This window comes from Leptodactylus fuscus, chromosome 2, assembly GCF_031893055.1.
Source record: "Leptodactylus fuscus isolate aLepFus1 chromosome 2, aLepFus1.hap2, whole genome shotgun sequence".
In the NCBI taxonomy this organism is placed as follows: domain Eukaryota; kingdom Metazoa; phylum Chordata; class Amphibia; order Anura; family Leptodactylidae; genus Leptodactylus; species Leptodactylus fuscus.
In genome coordinates, this window is record NC_134266.1 from 99,991,132 (window position 1) to 100,006,471 (window position 15,340).

The following is a 15,340-nucleotide window of genomic DNA, read 5'->3' on the forward strand; positions in this document are numbered from 1 at the left end:
AGGTGGATGATCTCCAGTATTTATTGTATGAGAAACTAAAGACACACGGCCAGGCTTACTTCCAAAAATATGTGAACTAGACCCAATAATCTTCCTCAGGTCACAATATTGCTCTTTAGATAACTTTGGATTCAATGTTACCTCTGACCAGTGAGCACAATTTTTCAACAAATCATACATTTCTTCAGACACATCTTGTGAAGACTCTGCTACAATAGTACACGTAGTGTTATCTTTAGGACCAACCTCTGGTTCAATCCAACGTTTTAATAAATTTACATGGTAAACCTTATTTTTTTGTCTTTTATCTGGGGTTTCAATTTCAAAGTCAACAGGACCTGTTTGTCTAACCACTTTATATGGCCCTTGCCATCTGTCCAACAACTTATTCTCACTGCTGGGAAGTAAGAGAAGAACCTTATCCCCAACTTTAATCGATTTATTTTTGGCATGTTGATCATACCATTTCTTTTGGTAAACTTTTGCCTTGTGGACATTATCATGAGCTACCTTAATCAATTTCATTAATCTTTCTCTCATTTCCAATACGTTCCACCACATTCTTCTGATGACCATCTTTACCTTCCCATACCTCTTTAATAACATCCAAGAGTCCCCTGGGTCGTCTCCCATATAATAATTCAAAAGGGCTAAACCCTGTAGACTCTTGTGGAACCTCACGATAGGCAAATAACAGAAAGGGCAACCATTTGTCCCACAGTTTTGGATCGTTATGTGCAAATTTCCTAAGCATGTTTTTCAAAGTTTGGTTATACCGTTCAGTCACCCCATCAGTTTGTGGATGATAAGGGGTAGTCCTGAGAGGCTGTATACCAAGAAGCTTATAAACTTCTAACAGAAAGGAAGATGTAAAGTTACTCCCCTGATCAGTAAGGATATGCTTAGGTAATCCAACCCTGCTAAACACCTTCAAAATTTCCTCTGCAACTCTTTTAGCAGTAACTGTGCGCATAGGTATGGCTTCAGGATACTTGGTACAGTAATCAACAATTGTAAGAATAAAACGGTTACCTTTGGAACTTCTTTCTAGTGGACCGATAATATCCATACCCACAGTATTAAATGGTTCATCAATTATTGGTAAGGGTATAAGCTCTGCTTTGGGAGGAGCTGAAGCAGCGTACTGACATATTGGGCAACTACGACAGTAAGTAGTGATCTCATCATAAACTCCAGGCCAATAGAACCGATAGAGTACTCTGGCCAAAGTTCTTTTATAACCCAAATGTCCAGCAACAGGAACATCATGCGCTAATTTTAAAATTTCTGATTTAAACCTCTTTGGCACAACTAACTGTTGCACTCGTTCTCCTGTTTTTGGGTGACTACACACTCTATATAAAATATTGTTTTCAACCAGATAATAGGGTGTAACAAGCTGCTTACCACTTTCTGCAACCATTTTACTGTTAGTTAAACCTTGTTCATACAATGCATATAAGTCAATGTCCTGTTTTTGTTCAAATGCAATATCAGTGTCCCACAAGTCAGCATTTTTATACTTGCCATCCAGGGAAACTCTTCTCCTAGAGACATCCTGCTGTCCTGGAACTCTCAGAGGCTTTGATGATGGCGGCTCCATGATGTCCTCATGGAATGGGAAAATGTCCTCCAAAGTCTCACCTCTCTTGTGTGCCTTTGCTTTAGCTCTGGTAGTCACAGCAGACAGCTGGCTTTTCCCCACTAGCAAATCTTTGAATCCGGGTGTGGTTCTTCCAAGGATCACTGGTACTTGTAGTTCTGGAACAACAACTGCTGGCATGGTAAAACATTTTTCATCCAACTGCAGGTCAATATTTGATGTGGAGTATTTTTTTGTATCTCCATGAACACAAGTAATTGGCACTTTGGGAGAGTCCATCTTCTGAGTTATTAGGTTCTCCTTTACCAAGCTTAATTTACTGCCAGAATCAAGCAAAGCATCCACGTTCTGTCCATTAACTTGGATTGGCAGCATGAAGTCACTGCTAGCAAAAAACAATCCAGACTTTGTGCCTTTAGAGCTTTTCCTGGGGCAAAATTTAGCTATGTGTCCCTTTTCTTGGCAAATATAGCACATTTTTTCACTGGTGACAGTTTGTAATGGACTTCTGGCTTCTTGACCTCTCCCTCCAGAGAAAGTTCTGAATGGTTTGGATGGGCCAGTTGCAGACCTGCTTAAGTCTCTCTTTGCTAGGATAAAGTCCTCTGCCAAAGAAATAGCTTTGTCAGCATTTTTGGGCCGATGTTTTTTAACCCAAGCAAGAACATCAGCTGGAAGAATTTGTAGAAACTGTTCAAGTATGACCGCTTCACTAATCTGCTCAGTCGTCTTGTTGTCTGGTTTCATCCATTTCATGTATAAGTCTTGCAAGCGAGTAAAGACTTCTCTTGGACCATCAGTGTAGCTGTACTTGAGTTCTCTGAACCTCTGTCTATAGGTTTCCTCACTGATGTCATATCGCCTTAGAATAGTCTCTTTAACCAAGTCATAGTTATTTGCATCATTCATGTTCATGTGGCTATATGCCAGTTGGGCTTGTCCAGTAAGATATGGCGCCAGTCTTACTACCCACTGTTCCTTAGGCCACTGACAGGTATGTGCAATTCTTTCAAATGTGGTTAAATATGCTTCAATATCATCTTCTGGAGAAAGTTTGGTCATGCGAGGGTCTTTCCAAGCAACAGGCGGTCTCAGAGTTTGAAACAGCTCCCTCCAGCGTTCATCCTGACGTCGCAATTCCTCGCAATTTCTCCTGGCTTCCTCCATTTGCCTTTTTTCAGCTTGGATCTGCTGCACAGTTAACCATTTCATAAGGTCAGCAATGCTCTCTGGTAAAGTCTTTTCAGAAGGCTCAGCAACACTTGGAGTTAATGGAGCAGCTGTGGCTCCTTGCACTTCTGCATCCTCCTCTAGCAGTGCTCTCTGTCTGACACCTTGACTTTCCATATTCACCAGTTTCCTTGCAACAGTTCGCTTTGCAGACTTAGTTGGTGGCTTTGCATTAATACGCCAGGAACGTGTCTTGTACATAACTCCCTTGTTTCTTTAGGCTTGAGTACTTACAGCAATACTCCAAAAATCATCCCGTTTCTGACACCATATGTGAAGCATGGGATTTTTTCAAAAAAACAATCGGACCTTGATTGATGAAAAGAATCCAAGGAGTTTATTTCAGGAAGTCCAGTTTTAACAAAAAAAATAATTCTTCAGAAAATTTCCATAATGCATACAACAAACACCTTGTACCTCAGGCTGCTGTAGTCTCACAAACAATTCATCATGTGAACTTCACCAACACACCCATACCCAGCTTTCTGGGAATTGGAATCATTTTATACCTTAGACATTTCCCATAATCCTCTGCAGTTTTCCCTATAAAACCCTGGAGTTGCTGCAGACTTGCCTCTTATAAGATCAGGGCGGACACACCCAGTGCAACTCCACTACTGCAGGTAAATATGCAAAAACACTTTATAAATCCATGTTAATGTGAACAGTTCCTTAGTGTTAGTATATGGTTCCCAGATGGTAAGACAAGAAATAGTAGGAAAATAGAGCATTAGGTGGCCAGCCTAATGAGGAAAGAAAGAAATAAGAAGCAGTAATAGAACATTCACACAGAGATATTACCAGATCTGGGGTCTTATGTACCACCACTAAGGTTACAAAGAAGAAATCACATGGAAACATAACACAAAATAGTTTACCTCTTCACAGGTATAAACTTCAGTTTGGGCACACAGCAGGATGCAGATGTGAAGAAGCACTATGCGGCATGTCATATTTGCAGAAACTCTAAAATTGGCCCTAAAAAATGAAGCACATTTTGGAGAATTCCAATTTACTGGCACCTCCAGGACTCAAAAACAACATGTCATCCATAGAGATGAGCGAGTAGTGAAATATTCGATATTTGATATTCGTTTTGAGCAGACCCTCAATAGTCGACTATTCGACCGAATATCGAATCCCATTATAATCTATGGGGAAAAAATGCTCGTTTCAGGGGAAACCCAAATTCGACTAAGGAGAGTCACCAAGTCCACAATGACACCCAAGGAAACGATGACAACACCTCTGGGATGCAACTGGCACAGCAGGGGAAGCTTGTCTGGGACATCTAACATGCCCAAGTCCTAGTATTACCCCACTATCACAGCCTATCAACTAGACACTTTCCACACTCAAAAGAACCTCTATGAAAGTGGAAAAATACTTGGAAACCTTCATTCCTCTACATTAATATGGACAGAAACACAAATTTAAACCTAAAGAAATATTAGCATGCGCTCATCACAATCCCTGACTTGATAGCTGCGTTAAGCATGGTACAACGCAGACCAGGCCCGAGCACCAGGAACAGGTGTTACAATGGCTAGCGGATAATGGTTCCAGCTGCTTTTCCACCAGCCAGTCAGCCAGTACCTCCAGTCATGTTCATACCCAAGAGTCTGCCCCTCCTTCCTCCCAACATGCCCAATCTTCCCAGCAGAGTAATCCCACCCTTGCCCCCTGCCAGGAGCAATCAGAATAATTTCTTTGTCCTGATGACCAGGAAATCCAGCTGGGGTCCCAAGCCACAGTCAAGCTACTGCAGATGCAATGCCTAATGGTGAGGGGCAGCCAGCACTGTGCTCATCACAATCCCTGACTTGATAGCTGCGTTAAGCAGGGTGCAGGGTACAATGCAGACCAGACCCGAGCACCAGAACAGGTGTTACAAGGGCTAGTGGATAATGCTTCCAGCGGCTTTTCAACCAGCCAGTCAGACACTACCTCCAGTCATGTTCATACCCAAGAGTCTGCCCCTCCTTCCTCCCAAAATTCCCAATTTTTCAAGCAGAGTCATTCCTCCCTTGCCCCCTCCCAGGAGCTGTTTTTGGGTCCTTTTCCACTCTTTGACTCTGTTCAACCACTTCATGAATCCAAGGAGCTAACAGACAAATTTCTCTGTCCTAATGCCCAAACACTGAAGCATCCGCCATCTCCTGCCGATTTTCTGGTTGTGGACCCGCAACAAGCGTTTCTAGGCCTCAGTGATGATGACAAGACACAGTTGCCATCAGGGTAGACTGTGGTTATGTGCAGTTTTCAGTAAGAGAAGAGTGAGCAATTGGAAGAGGAGGTGGTGGACGACGAGACCACTGACCCAACCTGGAAAGGGGTGATGTCTAGCGGGGAAAACAGTGTAGATGTGGAGGTAAGTTAAGCAGGAAAAAAGGTGGCTAGAGGCATAGGCATGTCCAGAAGCACAGGATAGCTGCTTTACAGAAGCAAGGCCAGAACCAGCAAGGCCCAAGATGTTCCCTGTACTAGCCACTCGAGAAAAACTCCCCCATCGAGGCCACGTTCCTCGATGGTGTGGAGATTTTTCAACGTATGCGCGGAGGACAAACTGAGTGCAATTTGCACACTGTGCAACTCAAAACTGAATAGGGGCTCTGAGAAAAGCAACCTGACCACCTCAGCCATGCGTCTTCATTTGAAGGGCAAGCATTGGGCTCAGTGGGAGAGAGCAAACGCAGAACAATCGTCGCCCAGCGTTGCCGACACTGACTATTCTGCTGTTTCCAGTGCTGGCGCTGCAGTCCAGACCACCAGCCAGGACACCTCCACATCTGCCTCTGTGTTTGAGGTGTTTGATCACAGGAAGAAGTACAGCGCAACCCACCCACACGTCCAAGCCTTCAACAGCCTCATCTCAAAACTGCTTGCCCTGGAGATGTTGGCGTTTATGCTAGTGGAGACTCAGGCCTTCCGTGACCTGATGGCAGCTGCGGCACCTCGCTATGCTGCCCCTAGCCGTCACTACTTCTCTTGGTGTGCCGTCCCCGCCTTGTGTCAGCACATGTTCCATAACATCAGGTGGATCCTGAGTTCCACGCTTTGCTCTAAGGTCCACTTGTCCACCGACGCCTGGACAAGCGCATAGACAGGGACGCTGCATCTCTGTAACGACAGGCTGGGTGAATGTAGTGGAGGCTGTGACCAGGTCACAAACTGAGGCAGCCTATCTCCTCTCCTGGCAGGGGTTCTCACAAAACCTCCTCCTCTGCCATAACATTGACCCCAGCTGCGAGCTGGAAACACTGCAGCACTGGTGTGTGGAGACGCGAAGCTCATCAGCTTGGCTGACAGAAAAAGCACTGCCCCTGAAGTGAGGGATGCCATCCTAGAAGAGACTGCAATGTGGTGTTCGCTGATGCACCTGGGCCTAGGCTGGTTTGTTTGTAATAATAGCCAAAACCTGGTAGCGGCTGTGGAGCTTGCCTAGACTCAAACACAGTCCACGCCTGGCCCACGTTTTCAACTTGGTGGTACTGTCTCTCCCTCTGTTGAACCACTTCCCGAATCCCAGGAGCTACCAGACGACTTTGTGTGTCCTGATGCCCAAATACTGGAGCATCTGCCATTTCCTGCCAATTTTGTGGTTATGGACCTGCAATTGGCGTTTCTCGGCCTCAGTGATGATGACGAGGCACAGCTGCCATCAGGGCAAGCTGTGGTTATGTGCGGTTTGCAGTAAGAGGAGAGTGAGTAATTGAAAGATGAGTTGGTGGACGATGAGGCCACTGACCTGACATGGACAGGGGTGATGTCTAGCGGGGAAAGCAGTGTAGATGTGGAGGCAAATTAAGCAGGAAAAAAGGTGGCTAGAGTCAGAGGAATGTCCAGAGGCACAGTACAGTCACTCAATTCTGTATACTGTCATCCAGTATATAGGACCTAACAACGTGGTGGTGCCGACATTTTTAAAAACTTACATTAATGTTCACGAGCTACTGATGAAAGAGCGGCCACTTCCGTAAGTCTACAGTAGCCGCTGCTAGCTGATAAACCCTCAAGCTATGCTTACATCTACCTGAAGCACCGGCTGTTGTGTGAGGTCACTACATGCTGAAACCTTAGATAACATATGTTGAGCAGGGTGTGTGAGCAGCAGAGACCTTTGATGGAGTTACATCTCCAAAACCCAAGGTTTCATCAAAGTCAGCTCCCTCAGTTTCTCAACCATGAGTGCCCATGGATGGCAGACTTATGTGAAATCCTATTCCATCCTTTCCACTGGACACTTTCCAAACTCATTAGAACCTCTATGAAAGTCTAAATACTTTGAAACCTTGTTTCCTCAACATTAGTATGGACAGAAACAAAAATTTAAAGCAAAAGAAACATTTGCATGAACCCTTTTAAATCATGTTGCCCATGAACACCACAGAAATCAGAACACCACCAGAAATCCAACAGCCCCCACCCTTAACTGTAATTGTGTGTGTGTGTGATGTGGTAAGACCTTAAAAAATTCACTTTTGTGGCCCTTAACGTGAGCCCATCAAAATTAAGTTCGAGTCCCTTAAGCTGAGCTACCATCAGAGATTGAGGTCTTTGAAGTGACTTCAGCCTTTTACCAGCACAAAATTGGTATACAATCCAGGGAGCAACATGATGGCTCAGTGGTTAGCCTTGCAGCGCTGGAGTACTGGGTTCAAATTACACCAGGAACAACATCTGCAAGGAGTTTGTGTGTTCTCCCCATATTTGCGTGGATTTCCTCCCATTCTACAAAGACATACTGATAGGGAAAAACAAATGTAGATTGTGATACATTTAAAAAAAAAAAAAAAAAAATTGGTATACGGAGGCTTGTGTGTGAGAAGCAGAGTCTAAGATTGGACACAGCAGTCTCCATTGTGGTCTGATTTTTAGACTCCACCTCCTCACAGATGAGCCTCCAGCAGAACCAGCGCTGATTGGCCGAATGCTGTACACTGGCCAATCAACGCTGCTCAATTCATTCCTATGAGAAAAAGTTAGCTCCCTCGTAACAGCAAGCTGCCATCTCTCCTGACTAGCAAGGACAAGCCTGCGGCAAATCAATGCTGGTTCTGCAGCAGGCTCATCCTTGCTAGTCAGGAGAGCTGGCAGCTTGCTGTTATGAGGAAGCTGACTTTTTATCAGCACAACTGCAAGCGCCGTGCAGTTAAAGGGGTATTCCCATGTCGCATACTCACCAGTCTTCACTGCTGTAAAATCTTCTTTCTTTCTGGTTTCTTGCGTCATTTGGTGGGCGGGGTTTCACATGCAACCTGCCGTTTAGCTACACCCCCAAATTAGTGTTTAGCTCCACCCACCACACAGCGTGATCCTATGGGGCGGCTGAAGGGCCTGTGATGTCATAAAAGGTCCTCAAACAACACTATATGCACAATATTGGACTATGAAGTACAGGCAGGAGCAACTCCATTCTGTGTTACATACAGAGACTGCCTGTCTCTGCCATAGTGAACACAATTGAATTAGCTAGCCCAGAGGTAGGGAACCTTCGGCTCTCTAGCTGCTGTGAAACTACAACTCCCAACGTTCTCCATTCACTTCCATGGGAGTTCCAAGAACAGCAGAGCGAATATGCATGCTGGGAGTTGTAGTTTTGCAACAGCTGGAGAGCCGTACGTTCCCTACCCCTGAGCTAGCCTGATAACTGGGAGAACAGAAGACGAGTTCAGAAATGAAAGCAGCTCATCTCCCCTATCTGAGAGCAGGAAGCTAGGTCATGTGGTGTAGACACAGGAATAGCTAGAAACACAGGCTCGCTCCCGTGCACTTAGCCCCACCTCCCTCCCCCCTGAGAGCAGCAGATACATCACTTGACTTTTGAGCAGATAAGTCAAGGGCTGTGTCCACAATGAATTGAATAAAGTAAGATAGTGGACAAACAAAGCAGTTTTGCTGAAGCAGTATATTTAGGAAAAGTCTTACATCCACATTAACAAGCAGTATAGATAGGATCCTTGTGATGGGACAACCCCTTTAAGGGGTGCAGTATACGACCATATTTCACATGTGAAACACTGTATGTCAGCCGGATTTACCAGCTTGAACGTTATGCTGAGAGTGGGACTGGCAGTGCAGTCATACCGATACCATTCCGATGTACATTGTGAGCTCTATGTGGGGCTCACAATCTACATTTTCAAAAAAAAAAATGAAAAAAAACTAGCCACAAAACAATTGATAAAAATAGAATTTACCATTTTATTGACACATTTACAATATAAAATGGATCTGCACACTCTGGGAAACTACGTCCAATTTCATAGCATTCAATGTTAACCAGGAGAAGACAATGAGTCTTTGAGATGCCAAACAATACACAATGCTTATTAGTGAGAGGTTTCTTTTTTATTGGAAACTTTATAGACTTTTCAGTAAAAGTTCTTGTTTGTGACTTCCTGTTACAGGTATTAAAATATAAAATCGCCTTCTACTAATCACTGGCTGTAGGGTAATTGCCTGCAAAAGAAAAAAAAAAGAAATTTGTTTAACAATACAATATTCTGAAAAGAGCGTATCCCATCACAATATTTGGTGAAGATGTCACCCACTGTGGATATATGAATGCCTCACGGACAGGAGATGAAGTGTAACAATCTGAAAACTTTACTGCATTATTCTCTATAAGGGTGCATTCACATGGAGGAAAATGGTGCTGAATTTGGTGTGGAATCTGCGCCAGATTCAGTGCTGAAAAAATAGCCTCCCATTGACTTCAATGGGTTCCTTTTCCATAGTGTATGCAGAGGCCACTATGGGGTCATAATACTGCATGTGCAGGGGCCACTATGGGGCATAATACTGTGTGCAGGGGCCACTATGGGGCATAATACTGTGTGCAGGGGCCACTATGGGGCATAATACTGTGTGCAGGGCCACTTTTGGGCATAATACTGTGTGCAGGGGCCACTATGGGGCATAATACTGGGTGCAGGGGCCACTATGGGGGATAATAGTGTGTGCAGGGGCCACTATGGGGCATAATACTGTGTGCAGGGCCACTTTTGGGCATAATACTGTGTGCAGGGGCCACTATGGGGCATAATACTGTGTGTAGGGTTACTATGGGGCATAATAATGCGTGTGTGTGTGTCGGGGGGGGGGTGTCTGTCGGGGGAGGGGCCCAATGTCAAAAGTTCACCACGGGGCCCCACCATTCCTAGTTACACCACAGAGTCTAGTATTACACATCCTACTTAAGTAAATTTCAGAATTAGGGTTACTCACAGCATTCACAGCTTGTATCAAAGACAAGACCAGCAGAACAATATTGTTTGTAAGTAATTCCATTGGCGCAGTTCCAGAAAGCATTTTTATCACCAGCCACAGGGTACAGGCCGCTTGCTCGCCCAGCACAAAATTCTTTCACGGTAGGAGGAGGGTAGTTGCCTTTGAAAGAAAAATTGCATGATCCATGATTTAAAAGTAAAAATTCCAAAGCAGATCCGACAGATCATTGGCAGGAGAGCCAAAACTGAAATTATAAGGCTATCAATTTTGAATAACTGGATAGTTTAGGATGGAGCCTCACATTGTGAAAATGCAGCGTTTTGCTTGCGGTGGAAACACCACAGCAAAAAATGCTGTGTTTTACAGTACCTGTGAAGTGGATTCTGGCTAAGTCTCAGTTTTAGCATAAAATTTGCTACAAAGTAGGCAAATCTATTGGGGGTGTAACCTTTTAGACAGGCAGTACATTTCCAAAATATAACATACAACACGAGCTACTGTGATGCATTTTTAGGTTTTAGTCTATCAGTAATTGTGACCTGATGGTCCACTATTCACAAAAATTTTTTTTTTTTTTTTTTTTTTTTTCTGTTGTGAGTAGAATTTTATGAAATCTTTAGAATGAATGGCACAATGGGACACTTGCCCTAAAAGAACAAAAAAAGGCCCAGGAATGGCAATAAGCACACGATAATTAGATAAAATATTAATATATTTATTGTTAATTAATCTAAAAGTTATTTATATAGCAGTAGGGCAGATGATATAAGCCAATTGGGACATCTGGCCAAATATAACTAAAGAAGGATGATGTAAGTATAACGCATGGACAGAGAAGATGGTAAATTGGCACTGAGATGAGCTGACGTATATATCCTGCCCTATATACCATATTCCCCCCTGTTCAGAGAAGCTGATCATAAAGATCCCCTACTACCTAGCTAATGAATACCTTACATCAGGGAGAAGTTGATGGTTTATGGACTGTAATATAGGTAATGGACTTATATGAGTTAAAGAGATATTCTCAGCCTTAAGAATTTTACTAAATACATTGCTTTAGCAATGCTGCTTTGTTTGCCTTCTATATGAACTGATTCCCTCCATTGTTTACACATCGTTTCCATGGAGCTCAGCCTATCTGACTAGCTGGAGAGAAGACGTGAGTCACTGCTCTCTGGGGGGACTGAGTGCTCTCACTGTTTTCTACAGCTTTGCGTGCAGGACAATCAGTTTAGCTAATTGCAGTTTGCTGATAGTGGCTCCAGGAGCTGCATCTGTTATTTCTCTAAGTAAAAAACAAAGAGTATATTGAGTCTGTTCCCTAGAAGCATGGTAAGTGTGCTATACAAACATGTGTAATGTAATTTACATTTACTGTGCATATATTAGATCTACATTTATATTACATTTCTAGTAATCATAATAAATAATCTCTCATGGTAAAGGTGAAGTCTATATTGTGATACTTCATAGTGCATACCTCCCAACTTATGAAGAGTAGAAAGAGGGACAAAATGTGCACAGCGCGCCGCTTCAAATTTAGCTCCACCGACTTTTATGTTGACTCCACCCATTCTCGTTCATTTTTCATTTGCCCCACACAATATAATCCTCCTACAGTCACCCGTAAATTATATTTCCCCCTCGATCTCTCCCCAGTTTCATATAACCCCTTCTACTGCCCTCATTTCATGTCCCCCCTCCATCTCTGTCCCCAGTTTCATGTCCCCCCATCTCTTCCCCCAGTTTCATGTCCTCCGCTCCATCTCTACCCCAGTTTCATGTCCCCCCTCCATCTCTGCCCCCAGTTTCATGTCCCCATCTCTGTCCCCAATTTCATGTCCCCCCATCGCTGCCCCCAGTTTCATGCCCCCCCATCTCTGCCCCAGTTTCATGTCCCCCATCTCTGTCGCCAGTTTCATTTCCCCCCCTCCATCTCTGCATCTCTGCCCACAGTTTCATGCCTCCCCCTCCATCTCTGCTCACAGTTTCATGTCCCCCATCTCTTCCCCCAGATTCATGCCCCCATCTCTTCCCCCAGTTTCATGTCTCCCATCTCTCCCCCCAGATTCATGACCCCCATCTCTGCACACAGTTTCATGTCCCCCCATCTCTGCCCACAGTTTTATGCCATCCCCCCCCTTCACCTGCCCCAGTGTCATGCCGTCCCCCCCCCCCCTTCATCTGCCCCCAGTTTCATGGGCACTCTTTATTATGTTCCCCTCAATGTTTAACACAAAAATCTCTTATACTCACACTTCCAATGCTCCCCCGCCACTCTCTCCGTGGTCACTCACATAGTTGTAGGGGCAATGTGACGTCATCACATCGCGCCTACACATGCAGAAGCCGGAGCGCAGCGATAATGCAGGAGCTGAGCTGTGACAGCTCCTGCTTTACTCACTTATGTATTCAGCTTATCGGCATCCGGAGGACACCAATGAGATGAAACCAGGACATTCCTCTCGCCAACCGGGACCGCGGGACAGGATACCGAAATCGTGAATGTACCGCGGAATTCGGGATGATTGGGAGGTATCATAGTATATTCTGTTCATCAAACAGTCAAAGCCACCTCCACCTAGCTTACTGAAGTATACAGGAGGTGAGAAGAGAGCGCATACAAAGCTGCTGAAACAGTGAGATGGGAAATCCCTTTTAATGCAATGTGCCTGTTATTACCACTACCACTCTCAGTACACCAGTATTAAGAGAGATCTCAGCTACTTACAGCACTGACAGCTTTCCTCAAATACAAGGCCAGTTTGACAGTATTGTTTATATGTTCTTCCATTAGCACAGTTCCAAAATGCATTTTTATCACCAGCTACTGGGTACAGACCGCTTGCTCGACCAGTGCAGAATTCTTTCTGGGTTTTAGCTGGTGGTGCAGGGGGATAATTGCCTGTAATGGCAAAACAAATAATAATTATAATGAAACAGAATTATTTGTTAATAAAGATATTGGAACATTATATAGTTTGTTAGTTCAATAAATAAAACACTGAAAGATTAAAAAAAAAAATTGAATGTCTAGTTCAGGGGTGGGCAATTAATTTTCCCATGGGTCCACATGAGAAATTGTAACAGTTCTAGAAGGCCATGTGTGCCGCGGCAAATTTAGCTCCACCCACTTCTACGCTGACTCCACCCATTCTCAATCATCTTTCCATGTGCCCCCACAAAGTATAATCCTCCTACAGTCACCCTAACATTATATACCCCCACATTATAACGTTTCCTTCCAAATGTCCCACAGTATTAAAGACCCTCTCCTGTTGCCCCAGTATAAACTAGCAGAAACTAGAGGGGGACATTAAACTGGGGCAGCTGAAGGGGGACAATAAACTGGGGGCAACTAGAAGCAGATATGTCCCCCTCCAGCTAAAAGGACATGACCTATTTTTGTTAAACTGGACCATCATAGAATCAGTCATGTGAATAGCCCCCATTCTATACAGTGAATTTAAAGTAACTATGTAATGGCTGTTAAAAAACAAACAGCTCTTTTACTGTCGTGGGATTGTAGGTCTAGCCAGTAAAAGATCTGGCGATCTGATACACATAGCGCATATATATATTAGATACAGGGGAATCACCTCAATAACACTATGTTCCAACACATGTACATGTACTCACTTTTCTGCTCGGGGGTTCTGTTCTCAATTCTGCTTTAAGAATGCGGAGAAAACTCTTGCAAGCAGGACATTTCTCTCCACATCCCCCCCCCTCTTTGGGTAGAAATCAGACGGAAACCCAGTGGACCCCATTATAATTTATGGGACCACGGGTTTCCACGGGCAACTGCTTTTTTAAGCAGGTGTTAACCTAGCGTAAGTAGTAAGTCAAAGCAGTAAAATAGGTTCAAATAAATTACAAAGATCCTACATGTAATATGAACCACAAACACTTACAGCATTCACAAGTCACATCAAATACAAGTCCAGCAGGGCAAAATTGTTTATAGGTGATTCCATCTGAGCAATGCCAGAATGCATTTTTGTCACCAGCAACAGGGTACAAACCACTGGCTCTTCCTGCACAAAATTCCTTGTGGGTTTTAGCAGGAGGTAACGTTGGTGTATTGCCTTAAAAACAAATCACAATCATTAAACTGTCAGTAAAATACCCAGTATATTGTCATCTAAAACTATGGCTGTGTGCCTCTTCAAAGATATAGCATAAAATATTTCAGCAAAGCATTTTGGTGCTAAACATGTATAGTTGGACACAAAGCTTAGTCAGTAGTAATCAATAAGAGTTAATAAATTAGCTTTTTTAGCAATATAGATCATAAATCACCAAGTTATGCACACTGCTAGGTAGAATCAGTCTGTTTTTGGCTGCCTTTACACTTACCCTTGGGAAGAGTATGTGGATGGCTGCTCCCTGATGGAATGCTTTCAGGGATGTTGTGAGAAGGAACACCACTTATCTTATGGCTGCTATGAGAGGGGATAGTCTCTGGGTGATTTGATTCAGGGCTTGTGCCCGATGGACTGGTTTTAGGATTACTGTGAGAAGGAATACTTTCATGGTGACCTGTCTTGGGCTTGGTCTCAGAGGGATTAGTTTTAGGACTGCTATGAGGAGGAATGATCTCATGGTGACTGGTCTTGGGGATGCTACCATTGGGGTTAGTTTTTGGGGCGTTATGTGATGGAATGCCTTCAGGATGACCTGTCTTGGGACTGGAACCAGAAGGACTAGTTTTAGGACTGCTATGAGGAGGAATGATCTCATGGTGACTGGTCTTGGGGATGCTACCAGTGGGATTAGTTTTGGGAGCACTATGTGATGGAATGCCTTTAGAATGACCTGTCTGGGGACCAGAACCAGAAGGACTAGTTTTAGGAGTGCTGTGAGAAGGAATATTTATGTGGTGACTGGTCTTGGGGATGCTGCTAGAGGGTTTGGTTTTAGGAGATCCATGTGAGGGAATGCCCTCAGGGTGACTGGTCTTAGGGATAATTTTAGGATTGGTTTTAGGAGTGCTATGTGAGGGAATACCTTCAGAGTGACTTGTCTTAGGGCTGTTGCCAGAGGGACTGGTTTTAGGATTGGTGTGAGAAGGAATACTTTCATGGTGACTGGTCTTGGGGCTGGTCTCAGAGGGTTTAGTTTTAGGACTGCTATGAGATGGAATGATCTCATGGTGACTGGTCTTGGGAATGCTACCAGTGGGACTAATTATTGGGGCACTATGTGATGGAATGCCTTCAGGATGACCTGTCTTGGGACTGGAACCAGAAGGACTAGTTTTAGGAGAGC

At 44.1% G+C, this 15,340-nt stretch overlaps 1 protein-coding gene across 1 annotated transcript; it reads right to left on the reverse strand.

Annotated features, from left to right (window-relative positions):
- Positions 1-9,124: 9,124 nt before the first annotated feature.
- Positions 9,125-14,789, reverse strand: LOC142194073 (chondroitin proteoglycan-2-like; the record flags this gene model as incomplete). The annotated part of the gene is made up of 6 exons (XM_075263099.1): positions 9,125-9,295; positions 10,064-10,225; positions 12,801-12,974; positions 13,984-14,157; positions 14,429-14,611; positions 14,681-14,789. Coding segments are annotated over 6 exons (828 nt in total), but the record flags the coding sequence as incomplete, so codon positions are not given.
- Between the last annotated feature and the right edge of the window lie 551 nt (positions 14,790-15,340).